This window comes from Triticum dicoccoides, chromosome 5B (assembly GCF_002162155.2).
Source record: "Triticum dicoccoides isolate Atlit2015 ecotype Zavitan chromosome 5B, WEW_v2.0, whole genome shotgun sequence".
Lineage (NCBI taxonomy): Eukaryota > Viridiplantae > Streptophyta > Magnoliopsida > Poales > Poaceae > Triticum > Triticum dicoccoides.
In genome coordinates this window covers 414,962,716-414,988,764 of record NC_041389.1, presented here as the reverse complement: position 1 = coordinate 414,988,764, position 26,049 = coordinate 414,962,716, and the positions used below count along the sequence as shown (strand labels likewise).

At 44.6% G+C, this 26,049-nt stretch overlaps 1 protein-coding gene across 1 annotated transcript; it reads left to right on the top strand.

Annotated features, from left to right (window-relative positions):
• The first annotated feature begins 2,235 nt into the window (after positions 1 to 2,235).
• On the top strand, positions 2,236 to 4,186 carry LOC119309682 (putative CBL-interacting protein kinase 27). Its single transcript, XM_037585636.1, has one exon. The coding sequence runs from the start codon at positions 2,599 to 2,601 to the stop codon at positions 3,940 to 3,942; it is 1,344 nt and encodes a 447-aa protein (XP_037441533.1). The 5' UTR covers positions 2,236 to 2,598; the 3' UTR covers positions 3,943 to 4,186.
• The last annotated feature ends 21,863 nt before the right edge of the window (positions 4,187 to 26,049 follow it).

Genomic DNA, 26,049 nt, shown 5'->3' with positions numbered 1-26,049 from the left:
CCACTCTCTTTCCTCTCCCACACAACAAATCCATCTTTTCATTCAACCTATGCTAATTTAAACCCACCATATCTTTTAACCCATAATTTCATTTTTAATGTTTTTATATATTTGAACTCATAGAGCCAAGACCTTTAGAACAAGATCAATCTTGAATACATTAAAAAATGATTGAATTTAAAATTTTGAAATAAGTGAAACCGGTTTTTCTGAAATATATTTTTTGTATTACGTCAAATAAATGAAATAATTTGAATAATCAATTTTCTAAAAACATACTTCAGTGTGGAATACGTGTAATTTGTTATTTCAAAAATGCGAAGTAAGGTATTTTAAAATTTTGAAGCTGATTATTTCAACAAACAAATTAAAATAAGCGACTCTATTTTTGAAATGAGTGAAATTGTTATTTTAACTTGTAGTTTTATAAAATATGTTAAACTAGTTTTTTGAAATAAGTGAAATAAGGTCTTTTAATTGCGTGAAACCATTTTTTTTAAATGAGTGGAATCTATTTTTCATACAAACAACACATATTTTTGCTGTGAAATTTGTGAAACTTGTTAAATTTTGAAGCTAGTTATTTTAAAACATGTGAAACTGATTATTTCAAACCTCTTTTTAATGAGCAAAATCTTTTTTATGAAACGAGTGAAACTTTTTTTGAATTAAGTGAAATCTGTTTTTTGAAATTATTGAATCAGTTTTTTGCATTGAATGAAATCAATTTCCAAGTGAGTGAATTTTGAAATGAGTGAAATCAATTTCGAAAGGAATGAAAAATGTTTTTTGCCCGATTTAAATCAATTCTGAAATGAGTACGAAAACTATAAAGTTGAAATACTCAAAATATATCCAAGATCAGTCTTGTTTTAAAAGGTATCATCGCCCTGAATTCAAATACATGTAGAAATTGAAAAGGGAATTTTGGTTCGAAATATATCATTTTTCAAAAGATTTGCTATGTTTTATAGGTACTTTTCTATGGAGAGAAACTTAATATACTTGGACTGTCAGGCTACCTTATCCACATACATAAAGCTGCATTGCATGCAGAGGGCTCCATACATCAGGCTGTATTCCCATGCTCATTATACTGTGAAAATGATTAGTTTTTTATAGTCAAAAGGCTGCACCAATCTCAACGTTTCACATATGTGGTGGATTCCCAACCACTACATCGCGATTCCGTTAGATTTATTAAATCCCAAATATTTTTGGAAAAGGCAAACAATTTTTTAACCAAGTTTTTTGAATTTGTGAACAAAATTAGGAAACATGAACAATATTTTAAAATGTAGGAATTTTCTGAAATGTGGACATTTTTTGAATGTGTCAAAAACTTTTGAAAAGATGGTCATTGATTTAAATTTCATACAAAATTTTAAAAAGGCAGACATTCAATGAAATTCTCTGAACATTTTAAAAAATATTCGAACATTTTTTAAGTATGCTATTTTTAAGAAAAGGAAACTTCTTTTGATATTCTTAAAACTAAAATAAAAATGAGAATAATTTTTGAAATTCCCAGTAATTTATTTTGGAAATCCGATTTTTTTCAAAAGGATAATTTTTAAAAAAATTAGGCATTTTATAAAATTCATAGAAATAGAAAAATGAAACAGAAAAGACAAACAAATAAATAAAATACAAAAACATTAAATAAAAGAAATAGGGGTTTATGGACCTCCTTGAAGGTCAAAACCTACCAAGAAACTTCCTAAAATCAGCAGCTGGTTCATGGCGCAGAATGCTAGTGCAACTCTATGGGTCTGCCCAGTATAGCGCTGTAGCGGGAGATCGCGTGAGCGATCTTACCGATAGGGATTCCCTTGCAGTGGGCGATACATAGCAATCGCGGTTAGTTGCCCCGCGTATAGGTTTTTTCTTTTTCGAGAGAGGATAGAGTTCAATTTCAAACGACAAAAGAGAGCCACGAGCTCGATCCGCTAGCAATGGATCATGGCATGGCCCACCAATAATAACTACGGCCCGCGCCCATGCCGGACCACCACATCCACCACGCCACCACCACCTGGCCAGTGGGCCCCGCGCGGCCGCCGCGTGGCCCTCGTCGTCATCCCAACCCAACGCAATACCGTCCACGAAAACCGTCGCCCGTTTCCCTTCACCGCATACGGTTTCCGCCCGCGCCCATCACTCTCGCGTCCTGCTCCTTCCCGATGCCGTTAGTTGCGTCACAGCCATCCAGGTACCTCCCGCTCCCCGCCGTCCGATCCCATCCAACGGCTCGATGTGCTCCCCAGATCCGCAAGCGCCGCGATATTTATCCCGCGGCGGCCTCCATCTCTTTGCTCCAACGAAAAAGCCTTTTCGTGTCTCACACCGCCGGTAACCAACGCCGTCGACGAGAGGTTTTCGTCCACCATCATCTCATCTTCTCCTCGCTGCCTTTGGGAATGCGGAGCAATGTGGAGGAGCACGCGCACTGACCTCGCCGGCAAGCATAGCCTGCGCGGCGGCCGCAATTGCCACCGCAAGCACGTCGAGGACGGGTAGATCGTGCGTCGACACTCGCCGGCCGGTTCAGTGCGGGGCTCGAGGTTCGGTCGCGCGGGGAGGAGGAGGGGGGCGGCAATGGAGGACGCGGCGGAGGGGAAGACCAACGTGCTGCAGGGGAGGTACGAGCTGGGGCGGGTGCTGGGGCACGGCAACTTCGGCCGGGTGCACGCCGCGCGGGACCTGCACACGGGGCGCGGGGTGGCGGTCAAGGTGGTGGCCAAGGACAAGGTGGAGCGCGCCGGGATGGTGGAGCAGATCAAGCGGGAGATCGCGGTGATGAAGATGGTGTCCCACCCCAACATCGTGGAGCTGCACGAGGTGCTGGCCACGCGCACCAAGATCTACCTGGCCCTCGAGCTCGTCCGCGGCGGCGAGCTCTTCGCCCGGATCTCCCGCGCCGGCCGCCTCCGCGAGGACGTCGCGCGGCGGTACTTCCGCCAGCTCATCTCCGCGGTCGACTTCTGCCACGGCCGGGGCGTGTACCACCGCGACCTCAAGCCCGAGAACCTGCTCCTCGACGAGGCCGGCAACCTCAAGGTCGCCGATTTCGGGCTCAGCGCGCTCGCCGGCCACGCACGCCCCGACGGGTTGCTCCACACCGCGTGCGGCACGCCGGCGTACGTGGCCCCCGAGGTGCTCGGCGGGAACGGCTACGACGGCGCCAAGGCCGACATCTGGTCCTGCGGTGTCATCCTCTACGTGCTCCTCGTCGGCGCTCTGCCCTTCCAGGACGAGAACCTCATGTCCATGTACCGCAAGATGCAGCGCGGCGGCTTCCTCTGCCCGTCGTGGGTCTCCAAGGACGCCCGGAAGTTGATCGGCAGGCTGCTCGACCCCAACCCGAGCAGCCGCATCACGGTCGCCAGCCTTGTCGAGTCGCCGTGGTTCAAGAAGACGTCGCCCATTCCGAGCCCTCTCTTGGAGCCCGTGCCATCAGCGGCCGCGCGCGGCAACGGCGAGGACAAGGACGAGCCCCCCGAGGCGCTGAACGCCTTTCACCTGATCTCCCTCTCCGCGGGCTTCGACCTGTCGCCGCTGTTCGACCAGGAACCTTCGACGGGGCGCGGGACGAGGGGCGGCGTCATGCGGTTCGCGACGCGGGAGCCGGCGAGCGGCGTGATCTCGCGGCTGGAGGGCCTGGCGACCGGCGGGGCCATGCGCGTGACGAAGAGCGGCGCGCGCGGGGTGCGGCTGGAGGGCGCCGAGCGCGGGCGCAAGGGACGGCTCGGGGTGGCGGCGGAGTTCTTCAGCGTGGCGCCGTCAGTGCTGGTGGTCGACGTCAAGAAGGACGGCGGCGACACGATGGAGTACCGGTCGTTCTGCAGCGACGAGCTCCGGCCGGCGCTCAAGGACATCGTGTGGGCTGCTGCTGCTGCTGCCGCCGCCGCGTCCCCCGGTGACCCCCCTGCCCCCACTTGATGTCGCTGTCGTCCACACCACCATTATTGCCCCTGTCTGTCACTGTTGCTATCCGGCCGTAATTAGGTGTGCATTATTGTTCGGTGCCGAAGTTGATGGCCGCTGCTGGTATGGTTGTGCTTGTAGTTGTTGGCTGGTTTTTGCGCGCGGCAGCAAGACAGAATCGGCGCCAAGTGATGTGATGTCTGCGTCTGCCAATATTGTTATGAATTCTTTGAATAACAGTACTATGTTGTTTCGTAAATTCATGTGCGGATGCTTTCGCCTGACATTGCAACTTCCGGCTGGTAACTGCGAGACTATCCGAAAGCTTCGGCCTCATTCAGTTCGGGAGGATTTTCATAGAAAAAACATGAAAAATGAGATTTTAGAGGAAATTTTCTATAGATGCGGTTTGTAGGGAGCGAGTGTAGAACTTTCTCAAGAATACTACTCATTTTTTATGTTTTTGAAGGACACTCAAACCTCATTTTTTGCGTAGGAACGAGGTAATGCAATTTCTAAGGACGGCAAGTGCCATTTTATAACATTCCTGTACTCCTAGAAAAGCGCCCGTGCGTTGCAACGGGGCCACATTAACTTTAAGAATTCAATATTACGATATTGGCGACCTTTTTTACCATCAAATCCTCACACACACACTCTCCCTCCCTCTTCCTCACTCTCTCTCTCCCCTCTCCATCTCTCTAACATACACATATATCCATCTTATTGGGTACGGGACCATAATCCATCTATTTCACACACACACGTTAGTGCATAACAATATGGATTATGTGTATTATATTTGTCACCAGAACTGAGGGAATTAATTTCATGTAAATCGGCCAGCCACAACTTCAAGAATACGCGGAGGAGGTGGCCCGGGTTAGCGTCGGCACGGGCCACGGGCCCGCTTCCAAGTGCACGTGCAATGCACGTCTTCACAAATATTATAACCAGATGTGAGAAATCACATACTAACACGGTGTTGCAATCAATTTGTAATTAAAGAAGCCAAAAGTCTTTTTTCTTAAACCAGAATTCCTTATGCTGGAGTTTAAACAAACCCCACAATAACATGATCAATTTTGTTTTGCTCTACTTATCACCTAATTAAGCAAATGCATGACTTATGAAGCGGATAAGAAATCATGTTAACTTGGAACTAAAATTCCAACAAAAGAGTGAGGAACAAACCTTGTTATCATTGCTCTGAAGTCTGAACATCCCTCTATTTGTTAGTGAAATGTGAGTATGCTTCGAAGATAATAATTTCTTATGCAACATATACTTTTACATCTGAAAGAGCTACAAAATATGTTGACCTACCTATGTGCATTTCCTAAATCAAGCGGATAAAATTATTTCTATCGACAATATAAAATACTAAACATTAGTTCGAATTGAATAATACAGCAGAATTGTCATTTCTGACTTTTCATCCATCACTGAATACGAAAGAAAGAGACAATGTCCACTAACCATGCAAATATTTCTGACCATGGGATATTTAGGCTGCCGTATATGGGAAATCAAAGCTAAAAATGACTCGATGAGTTAGGGATACATCAATAAATATTGTAAAAAGTGATAAAAACAAATCTGCAGCAACTCGCGACCCCACGAACTCATATTCGCAATGAGCAAGTTAGTGAGGCCGCCACGATAGGCTAGCACCAAGGGACAAGGGCAACAACCGCCTTCCCATCCAACCTACTGATTCTGCTGGCACTACTTTCATCCTAAGCCCATGAGTACCGCTAGTGTGTTGTCACGTACGGAGAAACTACGAACTGAAATTTTCATCCAAATCATGAAAAATGTTAATGTTCCTCTCCTCTCCCATCCCTCGTGTGAACATACCCAATTCGTGGTTGGCTCGCTATATTCGGCATAGCTCTGATGTGCACTGCCCCCGCTCTTGATTAGTTGCCGCAGTGCCACACATCTACGCCAACAAGCTGGGGAAACAAATGCAAATGTTACACCGAGTCAAAATCAACCATCCCACAATCGTAACAAATGAAAAGATAATAACCAAAATTTAACAGAAGAACTACTGCTTGGCTCCTAGATCCATCTCGATAGCCCTTGATCTGGCTGTTGAGTTTCTCCTAGCCGCCTCAACATCACGTCATTACCAAACATGTAGTGAATGCCTAGTGGGACAAGGATTAAGAAATAACATGAGGTGAAAAATACGATGGTTGTCAATTCCATAAAAGGATCCAAGTAATTTGATAAAACAGATCGGGAGCATCTTGTATAATCTCAAAAAAGCAACTAAAAATATGAGAAATGAATTGATGAAAATCAACCCCTGCTCTCATTCATGCTCACTTTTGTAATGGGAGGCAAGGAATGGGGATACCGGGAGAAGAAAGGATCACATGGACGGCAAGCCTCCACCACCGGCAAGTGGGGTTGCTTCACATCCAATCTCCACGGCTGCCGCCTCCATGGCGACGAACTCCCATGTTCACAACCGGGCTCCCAATCGGCCGCTGCCTCGCCGACCTTGACGACGAAGTAGTCCCTCCCTTCGATCCCATTCGCAACGGAGGCAACACCCATCCCAGCGGACGGGTCCGCAGTGAGATCCCTACCGGATTGTGGTCGCGCCTCCCCAAACCTCACCGCGGGACACATGAGAGGGCATCATTGCCATGGTCAGGCTTGGATGGGGAAAGGAGGCGACATCGCAGCAACGGCGCCTTCGCCGGGATTGGTGGCGACGGCGGCGGCGAGCGAGCGGGAGGACGGCGGCGGCGAGAGAGTAGGAGGCTGGTGGCGGCAGGCCATCGGCCGCCGTGACGTGAGAGGAGGATGGGGATGGGGCCGCGATCTGGACGTATGGGGCGGTCGAGAGGAGGGGAAGCAAGCGGCTGGGTTTTTCCATTGTGCGGGGTTTGGGGGAGGTCAAACAAGAGGGTTTTTTCGTGCGGGAGACAGAGCAACGAGGGCGGATGTAGGGAGACGGGACGCGGTCGGTTGGCAGGAAAAGGAAAGCTACGCATTTTTTTAGGCAGTAGAGATGATTGATGATAAGAAAGGGAAAATCACATCAATATAAGGAAATATCCCATCAATACTTGATTGGAAAATCACATCAATATAAGGAAATATCCTATCAATACTTGATTGATTGCGATTTATTTTTTATATGGTAACTAATCTGATGGGTTTATGTGGGTGGTGAAGCGAAAAGGCAGGTGGGAGGGAGACAAAATAAAACCAGTGAAATAAAACCAACGAAAATGGTGAGGCAAAATAAAACCAGTGAAAAATAATCGGCGGACTATTCACCAACTGCTCCATTAGGAATAGAGATTCCTCTGTTTTAATTTCGTCCAAACCAAATAAGCCCTCAGTCAGTCTCTGGAATGGAAAAGATTGCCTGAACTAGTATATAAACCAGGTACTTACTGGATACTGGATGGTATTATTCAGATGAAAAAGTTGCCTCGACTATAGCCCGAATATAGGCCGTCCGCGACATAATTTTCAGATGGTACTCCTTATATGTCCTTATACAGCCGGACTTGTTTGACCCCTTATATGTCCGCAGACAGCGCCCAGTCAACCCTCATTTCTTTGTGTCCATAGATGTCCTCCCCTTTTACCCGAAACTCCAAATACATGCAGTCCAATGCAATGTGATCAAACAACCAAGCTCACCGACCCACTATGATCTACGACTAATAAACCAACTAACCAAGGAGTAGTGAAGATAGATAGGTGACGCGCCAGACTTTACCACTTCCTTGTCGGGCCCTTCCCCTTGGGGTCTCTAGAGTAGCGGTACTACTACTCCGCCTATACATCGGGTCGAAGTGGTGTCACTGTGGTTGGAGGAGGATGGGGACGAGGAAGGGACGCCGGCCAGCACGCGGGCTTGCTCCTTGGCTAGACCCGGAGCCTTCGGAGCGATGGCCGCCCTATGTCGCGCGAGTCACTTGACTCCTCGATGCCTAGCCGCAATGTCTTGGCATTTAGCGGCGGCGGCGGTGCGCGTCCTTCCTGTCGAGGTCAAGGGACCAACGCATGATGTCGTAGGGGCCTAGAGGAGGTCCTCATTCAAGTCGGCGGGTGCCATCTGCTCGGGCGCGGATCTGCACGACCCGCAATCGAACCAGCCGATCCGCCCTGCGACACCCTTGCCTTGCAGGGCGAGCACCCGCGCCTTCCACTTAGGTAGCCACAGCCTCGGGCTTGGTGTTGTGGTCATGAGCGCCGGCCGGGAGGAGCAGCAGCTGCAGGTGCCGGGAGGAACTGATCACCCCGCCGCCTGATCATGGAGGGCGCAAACTGCGATACGCACCGCTGTGGGCGGACGCAACGCTCGAGCTCTCCCTCTGGGTCACCACGGAGGGAGCAGAGTTGGAGCTCCCGCCATTGTCCATCCGCGACCGATGGAGGGCGAGCTCCTCGTCATCCTAGGTGGAGCTCGAATTCAATATGGCAGCGAGCACGTTCCAGTCAATTTGATTCGCCTCGCTATCAGATCAGCTGTCGAAGTCGGCCATTGTGGAGCGGAGAGGGGCAGGCGAGAGGGGAGAGGAGCAGTTTGGAGTGAGCCTGGGGTTTGATTTGGTTGAGGATGAGTTGAGATTCATATGGGGATGGGATGGGCCAGCATGGGTCAATCCAACGTGACGGCCGCGTCTGATGTGTCAGACCTTCTTTTATTCACCCACATATGAGCTGGGTTTGAGCAATGCCGGACAACCCAGACATCTGGGCCAAGTGTGAGAGGTTTGGTTGGGTGCATATTTTCGTCCAGTCGGCATCCGGACTGTCTACCCACTCAAATGGGGGAGAGTAGGGTGTCTGGTTGTGGATGCTCTAAGTCGTGTGTTCCTAAGAAAGGTTTAAACTATCCGTACCACTTCGACCTATCGATCGTTTCAACAAACTATACTGCAAGCGAAAAAGCTCACCTGCCATGTATACAAACGTGCGACAGAGGTTTTTTCAGACCAAAATGTGGAACATTAACTGGGCGTTATGTGAGATCCTGCATTCCTGGCTCCGTACCAACTGCAATGGCGTTCTTTTTTTGCGTTGGTGTTCAATGGCATGCTCACATGAGTCCATCGAATCAGTTATCATTTGGGCCAAAGCTTAACATGTCTAGAATCACATTCACGCAGGTGCAGTGTCTTCTCCAGTAGTAACTCCTTTGTCTTTTTCTTAAAACAAGGCAAAAGATTTGTCATTTTTATTGAATAAGAAGGAGTATTAGAGGTATCTTGGGCAAAGGCCAAATACAACATATCACTCTAGCAGCATGATATTACACAAATATTTCGCACCGGCCAGACACCATAACGCCGCCTTTTCTTTGATTCTAGCTACTAAAACTCCAACATGCACTGCGACGTAACGAAATACCTTAGCATTCCGCTCTTTTCAGATTTCCCACGAGACGAGTAGCATAAGGCAGGTAAGCGGTCGTCGAGATTGTGTCGTGTTGGAGGCGCTGGCGCTCCACCAAGTCTTCACCGTGTCAACCATGCCCCAGTTCTGCCAGTAAATGTCATGAAGGCCAAGCCACACTTTAATCATGCTCCAGACTAACCGTGTAGCGGCATTTGAAAAGCAAATGAGCCGTTGATTCCCGAAATATCTTACGGAGGGGGCACATGTTGCAATTAGGCCATCCCTAATTCTGAAGTCGGTCTGCCGTCCAAATTCTATTGTTGATGGCTAGCCAAGCGAAAAATATGCATTTTGGGGGAGCCCAAGTTCTCCAAACAATTCGAGGCAAGTCCATGTCGACTAAACCAAGAAATTGCGCACTGTAAGCCGTTGCCGCTGAATAATGACCATCCTTGGTGAGTTTCGAAGTGATGGAATCAGGCGTGTCAGATATTAGCTGAACATGGCATAGCTTCTCCCATAGGTTGACAAACTCATGAAGATGACAACCGCCATGCCCTGAGAGGTCTTCACCTGAGACACCCAAAAATTATTGAGGAGTGTTTTCCAGACCGAGCAATTCCTTCTCTTTGACAACTCGATTTTTTTGGGTGCAATGTCCTTGGGTCGCAAACCATCAAGCCAAGCAGACTCCCAAAAAATGGCACGTGTACCATCGCCCACAACGAGTTTTGTGGAGGCCGCAAAGATGCATCTATCATGCCGGTCACATGTTGTCCCTAATCCCATCTAAGGCTTGATCAGTGTAAGCCACTCACCCCAGAGCCAACGAATGCGCAATGCGGATGCAAACTTTTTCAGATTGAGAATGCCAAGGCCACCATGATGTTTTGATTTGCACACTTATTCCCAATTAATTTTACATTTTCCTCAAGTGACTTTGTCACATCCAGCCCACAAGAATGCCCGTCGGAGAGCATCGATCTTGTTCATCGCCTTAATTGGGAGGTTAAGCACCGTCATATAATAGATAGCAATGGGCGTAAGCACAGATTTGACCAACACTACATGTGCTGGAGAGGCAACATATTTACCCATCCATGGTGCCAATTGGGCTGCGATCTTTTCTTTGGTCGGTTGATAGTGGATTCTTTTTAAGTTCTTGACCGAGAAAGATAGGCCCAAATACTTCATCGGGCAGGAGGTACAGCTGGCCGAGAAAGAGTATAAGATATCCACCTCTCACAACGAATAGGAGCAACCAAGCTTTTGGCACAGTTCGTGACCAAACCTGTGACATCCCCAAGACTCTTAAGGGTGCGGGCAAAGAACTCAACGTCCGACTTGACGTGGCAAGGAAAACAGCTGCGTCATCGTGTAGAGGGAGGCCTGACATATCCTGACCACCGAGGGGATGCAGTTTTACTGATTTCCTTTTTTGAGGCTTCACATACTGACATAGTACTGACATAGTACATACCGTCAACGTAGCCCTAGAGGCTTCACGCATGGGCCGCATTACTCAATCATCCAGCGAGGATAAAATGGCCCAATTATTGTACTAGCCCGGGTCCACGAGTGCATTTGGATTTGGTGGTGTGTGCTTCTTGAACAGTCGCTGGATGGATAGGTTGCAGCAGTCCTCGCCACCTACCACTTGAAGGATGATGCTAAAAAAAAAACTTGAAGGATTGCCGGAAAAAAAATACCACTTGAAGGAGCAGCCGTGCTCCAGAATCAGCTCATGCCTTGCACGTTCGTGTCCATCCGATTCCGACGCCGATTCCATCAGGAAGCACAGCTGGTGGGTGGGTGATGCGTCCATTGTCCCGAGGGATTCGAGCCCAAAGAATCGGAATCAAGAGGACGGCAACGGATGGATGGTGACGAGCATGTACCAATGCATGCACTGTGTGTGCATGGATGGACAATGTGATGAACTTGGCAGGGCACTCCATGTTTGGCAAGCGCCCGCCACACCAGAAGCAAAACTAATGGAGGGCCAGCCAGGCCCAGGCGGGCCTTGCTTCATCATATGAACTGGGCAGCAATTCCTCCGCTAGTTTCTCAGCGGCTTGCACGGCTGCGGTAGTGAATCCTACCTAGTTCATACCCATTATTTGTATTATCATAACATGCACACATGACACATCATTAAAGGCCCACCACAACATACATGAGAACGAGTTTTCATTGTTAATTGATTCCCACTAATTCTATTTATTTCAACATGCACACATAAGTCATGCACACATATCAATTCATTAAAGTCGCACCAAATCCATGATTTTCTTTCATTATACTCTCTCAGTTTCAAAATAGATGACCCAACTTTGTACTAACTTTAGTACAAAGTTGGGTTATCTATTTGGAACGGAGGGAGTATTATACTACTACCTATGTTCAATACATATTTTTAACTATAAATAATCCAAAATCCAATCCAATATACAATATATAATATATATTTTAGTCTTTTCATATATTACTAATCCAAATATTTAATACAACTAAATTTTATTAAAATACATTGCAAATCCCCGCCGCAAAGCATGGAAAATCATCTTGTTGTATATGAAGAACTGCCACAGGCACTGATCTCACTGTAATTTTTTCCTGTTTTTTTTTTTAATTTTCTGATGTTCGTCGTACTGTCAAGATTGACGATGAATAGATTGAAAGTTTTTCGGCAATTCTTTTGTGTGTTGCAGATACGAGAACAGTATGTGCTGCACGCAATTGCAGGTCGAAAGTCGGGGACAAAGTTCCTCAGAAGCGACGGACAGACGCGAGAGCTATTTCTCACTTTGAGCGAGACAAATAGCTTGCTCTCGCTGAAGCGAGCACAGTAACGGGCCGGCCCATTTAGCGTGATAAAAAGGAAGAAATAGGGGCAAAAAAGAGCTCCCCCAGGGATCGATCCCGGGTTCCTACGTTGGGGGCTGGTGATTCAGGGTTGGGTTCACATTATAATAGCACAGGCGAACAACTTGAGAGAAAACACCGGGTTTTCTGTTTTCTCCTATGTTTTTTTGTTGTTTGTTGGGTTTTTTATTTCTCCGAGTTTCTCCGTTTTTTTCTCGTTTTTTTTCTTCTTCGGCTTTTTTCATTTGCTTTTTTATTTTCTCCATTTTTTTCTTATGTTTGTTTTTGTTTTCACTCTACATTTTCGTATATGTCAATTTTTTGAATTAGTGATCAACTTTTTTTTATAGATGTTCAACATTGTGCAAACACTTATTCAACATTTATTCAAATATTTGTTCTATATTTTTTAGTACTTATTCAACATTTCTCAAATAAGTGTTCAACATTTTTAATACTTCTCCAACATTTTCAAATAATTTTTCAAATACTCGTTCAACATTTTTTAATACTTATTCAATATTTTCAAATACTTGTTCAAAATTTTTAATACTTATTCAACATTTTCAAATACTTGTTCAACATTTTTCAAATACTCATTCAGTATTTTATAATACTTTTTCAACTTGTTCAAATACTAGAAGGGTTGGACTCGCTTTGCTGCGCCATTGGTGTTGTTGAGCTTCTTAAAAAAATTACTCATTTTTTTAAAATATAAGGTGTATTACTTTTTTGAAAATCCAATCTCGTTAAGTTTGATCAAACTTATGAAGAAATATATCAAAATTCGTAATATCAAATTGGTGTTATTAGGGTCATGAAATGATTTTCCATAATTTTTTGGCTTAATATTGTGGATGCCAATATTTTTGGCTCTAAACTTGGTCAAAGTTAAAGAAATTTCACTTTTCAAATAATTAATATCCCTTGTATTTTGGAACTAATGGAATATTTACTTTGACGGATGAGGGAGACGACGAAATGTGTTTTTTGTTTATTTATAATGCGCTTATTTGACGGGCCTTTCATGGTGTGATTCTGCGCTAATCAACTCATACTTCTATTGGTGAATTTCCGCGCCAGTGGCTACATGTATTATATTGATGATATAGATCATCACATGGTGGCACCCTTTTTTTGTAGGTGGTAAGAGGGTGCACGCGGTTGATATTTTTTTCTAGCCGGTTGGTGTTGATTGATTTGAAAAATCATTGGCCCGATCAAAATCATAGACCAAATCCAAAATTGAATATCTCAATTGAATAAAAGAGGTTCAAAATTAGGGAATATGGTGAATTAAAATAATTAAATAGGAGAGCTCCTTGAGAAATTATTGACCCGGTCAAAATTAGGTGACCAAGTTTTAAACCGGAGACCTCAGTTAATTGTGAGCACTTAAAAATTAAGAAGCATAGTGTATATTATAATAGAATTGAATGAGAGCTTTGAGAAACTGTTGACTTGGTCAAAATCGGATGATCCAATTCAAATTGGACACCTCAATTGATTGTGAGGCCTTTTACCACTAGGGAGCTTACACCCAATTCAAAATTGAATATCTCAATCGAATAAAGGAGCTTCAAAATTAGGAAATATGGTGAATTAAAATAATTAAATAGGAGAGCTCCTTGAGAAATTATTGACCCAGTCAAAATCTAGTGACCAAGTTTTAAACCGAAGACCTCGATTAATTGTGGGGACTTCAAAATTACGAAGCATAGTGTATAGTATAATAAATTGAATGAGATCTTTGAGAAACTGTTGACTTGGTCAAAATCAGATGACCCAACTCCAACTGGACACCTCAATTGATTGTGAGGCCTTTTATCCCTAGGAGCTTAGTGTTATAGTAAATGTATATGTATATAGAATATTTCAAAGTATGAAGGAAAGTAAAAAATAAAGAAAAACCAAGAATAAAGTTTCCTCCACTTTGTTGGAAATATGCCCTAGAAGCAATAATAAATAAGTTATTATTATATTTCCTTGTTCATGATAATCGTTTATTATCCATGCTATAATTGTATTGATAGGAAACTCAGATACATGTGTGGGTACATAGACAACACCATTTCCCTAGTAAGCCTCTAATTAACTAGCTCGTTGATCAATAGATGGTTACGGTTTCCTGACCATGGACATTGGATGTTGTTGATAACGGGATCACATCATTAGGAGAATGATGTGATGGACAAGACCCAATCCTAAGCCTAGCACAAAGATCGTGTAGTTCGTACGCTAAAGCTTTTCTAATGTCAAGTATCATTTCCTTAGACCATGAGATTGTGCAACTCCCGGATATCGTAGGAATGCTTTGGGTGTACCAAACGTCACAACGTAACTGGGTGGATATAAAGGTGCACTACGGGTATCTCCAAAAGTGTCTGTTGGGTTGGCACGAATCGAGACTGGGATTTGTCACTCCGTGTAACGGAGAGGTATCTCTGGGCCCACTCGGTAGGACATCATCATAATGTGCACAATGTGACCAAGGGGTTGCTCACGGGATGATGTGTTATGGAACGAGTAAAGAGACTTGCCGGTAACGAGATTGAACAAGGTATCGGCATACCGACGATCGAATCTCGGGCAAGTACAATACCGCTAGACAAAGGGAATTGTATACGGGATTGATTGATTCCTCGACATCGTGGTTCATCCGATGAGATCATCGTGGAACATGTGGGAGCCAACATGGGTATCCAGATCCCGCTGTTGGTTATTGACCGAAGAACGTCTCGGTCATGTCTGCATGGTTCCCGAACCCGTAGGGTCTACACACTTAAGGTTCGATGACGCTAGGATTATAGGGAATAGATATACGTGGTTACTGAATGTTGTTCGGAGTCCCGGATGAGACCCCGGACATCACGAGGAGTTCCGGAATGGTCCGGAGGTAAAGATTTATATATGGAAAGTTGTTGTTCGGGTTCTGGGAAAAGTTCGGGTTTTTCCGGTATTGTACCGGGAAGCTTCCAGAAGGTTCCGGAGGATTCCGGAGGGGTCCGGAGGTCCGGAAAATGTTCCACCACGTCCAATACATCAGCATGGGCTGTAAGGGGGCGCCCTAGCCTTAATGGGCCAGGGGCACCAGCCCCCCAAGGCCCATGCGCATGGGAGAGGGGAAACCCTAAAGGGGAGGGCCTCCACTTGACTTGGGAGGCACTCCTCCCTCCCTTGGCCGCCGCCCCAACCCTAGATGGGATCTAAGGGGGCCGCCCCCCTCTCTCCCACCTATAAATAGTGGAGGGATGGAAGGGCAGCCGCACCCCAAGTTCTGGCGCAGCCCTTCCCCTCTCCCAAGTCCTCCTCCTCTCCCGCGGTGCTTGGCGAAGCCCTGCAGGATTACCATGCTCCTCCACCACCACCACGCTGCCGTGCTGCTGCTGGACGGAGTCTTCCCCAACCTCTCCCTCTCTCCTTGCTGGATCAAGGCATGGGAGACGTCACCGGGCTGCACGTGTGTTGAACGCAGAGGTGCCGTCCGTTCGGCACTAGGATCTCCGGTGATTTGGATCACGACGAGTACGACTCCTTCAACCCCGTTCACTTGAACGCTTCCGCTTAGCGATCTACAAGGGTATGTAGATGCACTCTCCTTCCCCTCGTTGCTAGTCTCTCCATAGATAGATCTTGGTGTTGCATGGAAAATTTTGAATTTCTGCTACGTTCCCCAACAGTGGCATCATGAGCTATGTCTATTGCATAGATTCTATGCAACACAAAGTAGTTGTGGGCGTTGATTTTGTTCAATATGCTTACCGTTACTAGTCTTATCTTGATTCAGCGGCATCGTGGGATGAAGCGGCCCGGACCAACCTTACATGTACACTTACGTGAGACAGGTTCCACCGACTGACATGCACTTTTTGCATAAGGTGGCTAGCGGGTGCCAGTCTCTCCCACTTTAGTCGGATCAGATTCGATGAAAAGGGTCCTTACGAAGGGTAAATAGCAATTGACATACCACGTTGTGGTTTTTGCGTAGGTAAGAAACGTTCTTGCTAGAAACCCATAGCAGCTACGTAAAACATGCAAACAACAATTAGAGGACGTCTAACTTGTTTTTGCAGGGTATGCTATGTGATGTGATATGGCCAAGAAGAATGTGATGAATGATATGTGATGTATGAGATTGATCATGTTCTTGTAATAGGAATCACGACTTGCATGTCGATGAGTATGACAACCGGCAGGAGCCATAGGAGTTGTCTTTATTTATTGTATGACCTGCGTGTCATTGAACAACGCCATGTAATTACTTTACTTTATTGCTAACCGGTAGACATAGTAGTAGAAGTAATAAGTTGGCGAGACAACTTCATGGAGACACGATGATGGAGATCATGATGATGGAGATCATGGTGTCATGCCGGTGACGATGATGATCATGGAGCCCCGAAGATGGAGATCAAAAGGAGCAAAAATGATATTGGCCATATCATGTTACTATTTGATTGCATGTGATGTTTATTATGTTTATACATCTTATTTGCTTAGAACGACGGTAGTAAATAAGATGATCCCTCATTAAAATTTCAAGAAAGTGTTCCCCCTAACTGTGCACCGTTGCGAAAGTTCGTCGTTTCGAAGCACCGCGTGATGATCGGGTGTGATAGATTCTAACGTTCACATACAACGGGTGTAAGCCAAATTTACACACGCGAAACACTTAGGTTGACTTGACGAGCCTGGCATGTACAGACATGGCCTCGGAACACAAGAGACTGAAAGGTCGAGCATGAGTCATATAATAGATACGATCAACATGAAGATGTTCACCGATGATGACTAGTCCGTCTCACGTGATGATCGGACATGGCCTAGTTGACTCGGATCATGTAATCACTTAGATGACTAGAGGGATGTCTATCTGAGTGGGAGTTCATTAGATGAACTTATTTATCCTGAACATAGTCAAAAACCCTTTGCAAATTATGTCATAGCTCGCGCTTTAGTTCTACTGTTTTAGATATGTTCCTAGAGAAAATATAGTTGAAAGTTGACAGTAGCAATTATGCAGACAGTAGAAGGCTTATTTCCTTAATGCATTGCTCGGTGTGCTGGACCTCGAACGTGGTCTGAGGATGTTGCGAACATCTGACATACACGTTTTGATGACTACATGATAGTTCGGTAATGTTAAATGGTTTAGAATTGAGGCAGCGAAGACATTTTTTGAAATGTCGCAGAACATATGAGATGTTCCAAGAGCTGAAATTGGGATTTCAGGCTCGTGCCCACGTCAAGAGGTATGAGACCTCCGACGAATTTTCTAGCCTACAAGCTGAGGGAGAAGATCTCAATCGTTGAACTTGTACTCAGGTTGTCTGGGTACGACAATCACTTGAATCGAGTGGGAGTTAATCTTCCAGATGAGATAATGATGTTTCTCCAAAGACATTGCCACCAAGCTACTAGAGCTTCGTGATAAACTATAACTTAACAGGGATAGATATGATGATCCTTGAGCTATTCGCGACGTTCGACGCCGCGAAAGTAGAAATCAAGAAGGAGCATCAATTCTTGATGGTTAGTGAAACCACTAGTTTCAAGAAGGGCAAGGGCAAGAAGGGATACTTCATGAAACGACAAATCAGCTGCTGCTCTAGTGAAGAAACCCAAGGTTGAACCCAAACCCGAGACTAAGTGCTTCTGTAGTAACGGGAACAGCCACTAGAGCAGAATTACCCTAGATACTTGGTAGATGAGAAGGCTGGCAAGGTCGATAGAAGTATATTAGATATACATTATGTTAATGTGTACTTTACTAGTACTCCTAGTAGCACCAGGGTATTAGATACCGGTTCGGTTGCTAAGTGTTAGTAACTCGAAATAAAAGCTACGGAATAAACGGAGACTAGCTAAAGGTGAGCTGACGATATGTGTTGGAAGTGTTTCCAAGGTTGATGTGATCAAGCATCGCACGTTCCCTCTACCATCGAGATTTGGTGTTTGCGCTGAGCATAGACATGATTGGATTATGTCTATCGCAATACGGTTATTCATTTAAGGAGAATAATGGTTACTCTGTTTATTTGAATAATACCTTCAATGGTCTTGCACCTAAAAGGAATGGTTTATTGAATCTCGATCATAGTGATACACATTTTCATGCCAAAAGATATAAGATAGTAATGATAGTACCACTTACTTGTGGCACTGCCATGTAAGTCATATTGGTGTAAAACGCATGAAGAAGCTCCATGTTGATGGATCTTTGGACTCACTCGGTTTTGAAAAGTTTGAGACATGTGAACCATGTCTATTGGTGTATACGCATGAAGAAACTCCATGCAGATGGATCGTTTGGACTCACTTGATTTTGAATCACTTGAGATATGCAAATCATACCACATGGGCAAGATGACTGAAAGCCTCGTTTTCAGTAAAATGGAACAAGAAAGCAACTTGTTGGAAGCAATACATTTTGATGTATGCAGTTCAATGAGTGCTGAGGCACGCAGTGGATATCGTTATGTTCTTACTTCACGGATGATTTGAGTAGATACGGAGTATATTTACTTGATGAAACACAAGTCTGAATTACTGAATGGTTCAAGTAATTTCAGAGTGAAGTTGAAGATCATCATGACAAGAGGATAAAAATGTCTATGATATGATCACAGAGATGAGTATCTGAGTTACGAGCTTTGGCACACAATTAAGACATTGTGGAAATTGTTTCACAGTTAATACTGCTTGGAACACCATAGCGTGATGGTGTGTCCGAACATCATAGTTGCACCCTATTGGATAAGGTGCGTACCGTGATGTCTCTTATTGAATTACCACTATCGTTCATGGGTTAGGCATTAGAGACAACCCCATTCACTTTAAATAGGGAACCACGTAATTCCATTGAGATGACACCGTGTGAACTATGGTTTAGAGAAACCTAAGCTGTCGTTTCTTAAAAGTTTGGGGCTGCGACGCTTATGTGAAAAAGTTTCAGGTTGATAAGCTCGAACCCAAAGCGGATAAAATGCATCTTCATAGGACACCCAAAACAGTTGGGTATACCTCCTAATTCAGATCCGAAATCAATAGGGATTGTTTCTTGAATCGGGTTCTTTCTCGAGGAAAGGTTTGTCTCGAAAATTGATTGGGAGGATGGTGGAGACTTGATATGGTTATTGAACCGTCACTGCAACTAGTGTGTAGCAGGGCACATGAAGTTGTTCCTGTGGCACCTACACCAATTGAAGTAGAAGCTTATGATAGTGATCATGAAGTTTCGGATCAAGTCACTATCGTACCTCGTAGGGTGACAAGGATGCGTACTACTTCACAGTAGCACAGTAATCATGTCTTGAAGGTCATGTTGCTAGACAACAATGAATCTACGAGCTATGGAGAAGCAATGGTGGGCCCATATTCTGACAAATGGTTAGAAGCCAAGAAATCCGAGATAGGATCCATGTATCAAAACAAAGCATGGACTTTGGTGGACTTGCCCGATGATCGACAAGCCATTGAGATAAATGGATCTTTAAGAAGAAGACGAACGTGGACGGTAATGTCACCGTCTATGAAGCTCGACTTGTGGCAAAGAGTTTTTCACAAGTTCAAGGAAATTGACTACGATGAGATTTTCTCATCCGTAGCGATGCTTAAGTCCGTCGGAATCATGTTAGTATTAGCTGCATTTATGAAATCTGGTAGATGGATGTCAAAACGAGTTTCCTTACCAGTCTTCGTAAGGAAAGGTTGTATGTGATACAATCAGAAAGGTTTTGTCAATCCTAAGGATGCTAAAAGGTGTGCTGGCTCCAGCAATCCTTCTAAGGACTGGAGTAAACATCTCGGAGTTGGAATGTGCGCTTTGATGAGATGATCAAAGATTTTGGGTTTATACAAAGTTTATGAGAAACTTGTATTTCCAAAGAAGTGAGTGGGAGCACTATAGAATTTCTAATGAGTATATGTTGACATATTGTTGATCAGAAATGATGTAGAATTTCTGGAAAGCATATAGGGTTATTTGAAAGGTGTTTTTCAATAGAAAACCTGGAATAAGCTGCTTGAACATTGAGCATCAAGATCTATGAGCATAGATCAAAAACGCTAAATGGTACTTTTAAATGAGCACATACCTTGACATGATCTTGAAGGTGTTCAAGATGGATCAGTCAAAGAAGGAGTTCTTGCCTGAGTTGTAAGGTATGAAGTTAAGAGTTAAAGCTCGACCACGGCAGAAGAGAGAGAAAGGACGAAGGTCGTCCCCTATGCTTAAGACGTAGGCTCCATAGTATGATGTGCTGTGTACCGCACCGGAAGTGTGCCTTGCCATGAGTCAGTCAAGGGGTACAAGAATGATCCAGGAAAGGATCATTGGACAGCGGTCAAAATTGTCCTTGGAGTAAATAAGGACATGTTTCTCAATTATGGAGGTGATAAAGAGTTCGGCGTAAAGGGTTACGTCTATGCAAGCTTTAACACCTATCCGAGTGACTCTGAGTAGCAAACCGGATACGTATAGTGGAGCAACCATTTGGAACAGCTCCAAGTGGAGCGTGGAAGCAACATTTACAATATGACCTAGAGATTTGCGAAGTACATACGAATCTGATTGTTGCAGACTCGTTGACTAAAACCTCTCTCACAAGCAAAACATGATCAAACCCCAGAACTCATTGAGTCTTAATCACATGATGATTTAAACTAGTTTAGTGACACTAGTAAACTCTTTGGATGTTGGTCACATGGCGATGTGACCTGTCAATGTTAATCACATGGCGATGTGAACTAGATTATTGACTCTAGTGCAAGTGGGAGACTGTTGGAAATATGCCCTAGAGGCAATAATAAATAAGTTATTATTATATTTCCTTGTTCATGATAATCGTTTATTATCCATGCTATAATTGTATTGATAGGAAACTCAGATACATGTGTGGGTACATAGACAACACCATGTCCCTAGTAAGCCTCTAATTGACTAGCTCGTTAATCAATAGATGGTTACGGTTTCCTGACCATGGACATTGGATGTTGTTGATACCGGGATCACATCATTAGGAGAATGATGTGATGGACAAGACCCAATCCTAAGCCTAGCACAAAGATCGTGTAGTTCGTATGCTAAAGCTTTTCTAATGTCAAGTATCATTTCCTTAGACCATGAGATTGTGCAACTCCCGGATACCGTAGGAATGCTTTTGTTGGGGAACGTAGCAGAAATTCAAAAATTTTCCTACGTAACACCAAGATCTATCTATGGAGAGACCAGCAACGAGTAGAAAGGGGAGTGCATCTACATACCCTTGTAGATCGCTAAGCGGAAGCGTTCAAGTGAACGGGGTTGATGGAGTCGTACTCGTCGTGATTCAGATCACCGATGATCAAGTGCCGAACGGACGGCACCTCCGCGTTCAACACACGTACAGCCCGGTGACGTCTCCCACGCCTTGATCCAGCAAGGAGAGAGGGAGAGGTTGAGGAAGACTCCATCCAACAGCAGCACAACGGCGTGGTGGTGGTGGAGGAGCGTGGCAATCCCGCAGGGCTTCGCCAAGCACCATGGGAGAAGAGGAGGAGAACTTGGGAGAGAGGGAGGGGCTGCACCAAAGGCATAAGGTATGTTTGGGAGGCCCTCCTACCCCACTATATATAGGGATCCCAAGGGGGGGGGGGTGCGCCAGCCCCTAGGAGATCCAATCTCCAAGGGGGCGGCGGCCAGGGGAGGAGTCCTCCCCCCCCAAGGCACCTAGGAGGTGCCTTCCCCTGCTGGGACTCTTCCTTTAGGGTTTCCCTAGGCGCATGGGCCTCTTGGGGCTGGTGCCCTTGGCCCATGTAGGCCAAGGCGCACCCCCTACAGCCCATGTGGCCTCCCGGGGCAGGTGGCCCCACCCGGTGGGCCCCCGGGACCCTTCCGGTGGTCCCGGTACAATACCGATGACCCCGAAACTTGTCCCGATGGCCGAAACAGGACTTCCTATATATAAATCTTTACCTCCGGACCATTCCGGAACTCCTCGTGACGTCCGGGATCTCATCCGGGACTCCGAACAACATTCGGTAACCACATACAAGCTTCCTTTATAACCCTAGCGTCATCGAACCTTAAGTGTGTAGATCCTACGGGTTCGGGAGACATGCAGACATGACCGAGACGTTCTCCGGTCAATAACCAACAGCGGGATCTGGATACCCATGTTGGCTCCCACATGTTCCACGATGATCTCATCGGATGAACCACGATGTCAAGGACTCAATCGATCCCGTATACAATTCCCTTTGTCTAGCGGTATTTTACTTGCCCGAGATTCGATCGTCGGTATACCGATACCTTGTTCAATCTCGTTACCGGCAAGTCACTTTACTCGTTCCGTAACACATCATCCCGTGATCAACTCCTTGGTCACATTGCGCATATGATGATGTCCTACCGAGTGGGCCCAGAGATACCTCTCCGTTTACACGGAGTGACAAATCCCAGTCTCGATCCGCATAAAACAATAGATACTTTCGGAGATACCTGTAGTGCACCTTTATAGTCACCCAGTTACGTTGTGACGTTTGATACACCCAAGGCACTCCTACGGTATCCAGGAGTTACACGATCTCATGGTCAAAGGAAGAGATACTTGACATTGGCAAAGCTCTAGCAAACGAACTACACGATCTTTGTGCTAAGCTTAGGATTGGGCCTTGTCCATCACATCATTCTCCTAATGATGTGATCCCGTTATCAACGACATCCAATGTCCATAGCTAGGAAACCATGACTATCTGTTGATCACAACGAGCTAGTCAACTAGAGGCTCACTAGGGACATATTGTGGTCTATGTATTCACACGTGTATTACGATTTCCGGATAATACAGTTATAGCATGAATAAAAGACAATTATCATGAACAAGGAAATATAATAATAATACTTTTATTATTGCCTCTAGGGCATATTTCCAACAGTCTCCCACTTGCACTAGAGTCAATAATCCAGTTCACATCGCCATGTGATTAACACTCACAGGTCACATCGCCATGTGACTAATACCCAAGAGTTTACTAGAGTCAGTAGTCTAGTTCACATCACTATGTGATTAACACTCAATGAGTTTTATGTTTGATCATGTTGCTTGTGAGAGAGGTTTTAGTCAATGGGTCTGAACCTTTCAGATCCGTGTGTGCTTTACAAATCTCTATGTCATCTCCTAGATGCAGCTACCACGCTCTATTTGGAGCTATTCCAAATAACTGTTCTACTTTGAGCTATTCTAAATTATTGCTCCATTATATGTATCCGGTCTCTCTACTCAGAGCTATCCGGATAGGTGTTAAGCTTGCATCGACGTAACCTTTACGACGAACTCTTTTACCACCTCCATAATCGAGAAAATTCCTTAGTCCACTAGTTACTAAGGATAACTTTGACCGCTGTCATGTGAGCCATTCTTGGATCACTCTTGTACCCCTTGACTGACTCATGGCAAGGCACACTTCAGGTGCGGTACACAGCATAGCATACTGAAGAGCCTACGTTTTAAGCATAGGGGACGACCTTCGTCCTTTCTCTCTATTCTGCCGTGGTCGAGCTTTAAGTCTTAACTTCGTACCTTACAACTCAGGCAAGAACTCCTTCTTTGACTGGTCCATCTTGAACACCTTCAAGATCATGTCAAGGTATGTGCTCATTTGAAAGTATTATTAAGCATTTTGATCTATCCTTATAGATCTTGATGCTCAATGTTCAAGTAGCTTAATCCAGGCTTTCTATTGAAAAACACTTTCAAAATAACCCTATATGCTTTCCAGAAATTCTACATCATTTCTGATCAACATGTATTCATCAGAAATTCTATAGTGCTCCCACTCACTTCTTTGGAAATACAAGTTTCTCATAAACTTTGTACAAACCCAAAATCTTTGATCATCATCAAAGCATACATTCCAACTCTGAGATGCTCACTCCAGTCCTTAGAAGGATCGCTGGAGCTAGCATACCTTTTAGCATCCTTAGGATCGACAAAAACTTTCTGATTGTATTACATACAACCTTTCCTCACGAAAACTGGTAAGGAAACTCGTTTTGATATCCATCTGCCAGATTTCATAAATACAGCTAATGCTAACATGAATCCGACGGACTTTAAGCATCGCTACGGATGAGAAAATCTCATCGTAGTCAACTCCTTGAACTTGTGAAAAACTTTTCGCCACAAGTCGAGCTTCATGGACGGTGACATTACCATCCACGTCCGTCTTCTTCTTAAAGATCCATTTATCTTAATGGCTTGCCGATCATCGGGCAAGTCCACCAAAGTCCATGGATCCGTTCTCGGATTTTATGGCCTCGAGCCATTTATCGGAATCCGGGCCCACCATCGCTTCTCCATAGCTCGTAGGTTCATTGTTGTCTAGCAACATGACCTTCAAGACAGGATTACGTACCACTCTGAAGTAGTACGCATCCTTGTCATCCTACGAGGTTTGGGAGTGACTTGATCCGAAGTTTCATGATCAATATCATAAGCTTCCACTTCAATTGGTGTAGGTGCCACAGGAACAACTCCCTGTGCCCTGTCACACACTAGTTGAAAAGACGGTTCAATAACCTCATCAAGTCTCCACCATCCTCCCACTCAATTCTTTCGAGAAAAACTTTTCCTCTAGAAAGGACCCGATTCAAGAAACAATCCATATTGCTTTCGGATCTGAATTAGGAGGTATACCCAACTGTTTTGGGTTTCCTATGAAGATGCATTTTATCCGCTTTGGGTTCGAGCTTATCAACCTGAAACTTTTTCATATAAGCGTCGCAGCCCCAAACTTTTAAGAAACGACAACTTAGGTTTCTCTAAACCATAATTCAAACGGTGTCATCTCAACGGAATTACGCGGTGCCCTATTTAAAGTGAATGTGGTTGTCTCTAATGCCTAACCCATGAACGATGGTGGTAATTCGATAAGAGACATCATGGTACGCACCATATCCAATAGGGTGCAACTATGATGTTCGGACACACCATCACACTATGGTGTTCCAGGCGGTATTAATTATGAAACAATTTCCACAATGTCTTAATTGTGTGCCAAAACTCGTAACTCAGATATTCATCTCTATGATCGTATCATAGACATTTCATCCTCTTGTCACAATGATCTTCTACTTCACTCTGAAATTACTTGAACCATTCAATAATTCAGACTTGTGTTTCATCAAGTAAATATTCTCAACATCTACTCGAATCATCTGTGAAGTAAGATCATAACGATATTCACTGCATGCCTCAGCACTCATTGGATTGGACACATCAAAATGTGTTAGTTCCAACAAGTTGCTATCTTGTTCCATCTTATTGAAAACCGAGGCTTTTCAGTCATCTTGCCTATGTGGTATGATTTGGATATCTCAAGTGATTCAAAATTAAGTGAGTCCGAACGGTCCATTTGCATGGAGTTTCTTCATGCATATATACCAATAGACATGGTTCGCATGTCTCAAACTTTTCAAAAATGAGTGAGTCCAAAGATCCATCAACATGGAGCTTCTTCATGCATTTTATACCGATATGACTTACGTGGCAGTGCCACAAATAGGTGGTACTATCATTACTATCTTTTGGCATGAACATGTGTATCACTACGATCGAGATTTCAATGAACCATTCATTTTAGGTGCAAGACCATTGAAGGTATTATTCAAATAAATAGAGTAATCATTATTCTCTTTAAATGAATAATCGTATTGCGATAGACATAATCCAATCATGTCTATGCTCAACGCAAACACCAAATCTCGATGGTAGAGGGAGCGTGCGATGCTTGATCATATCAACATTGGAAACACTTCCAACACATATCGTCAGCTCACCTTTAGCTAGTCTCCGTTTATTCCGTAGCCTTTTATTTCGAGTTACTAACACTTAGCAA

Coding starts and splice junctions, on each gene's coding strand:
- LOC119309682 (XM_037585636.1), top strand. CDS start 2,599: ATGGAGGACGCGGCGGAGGGGAAGACCAACGTGCTGCAGGGGAGGTAC.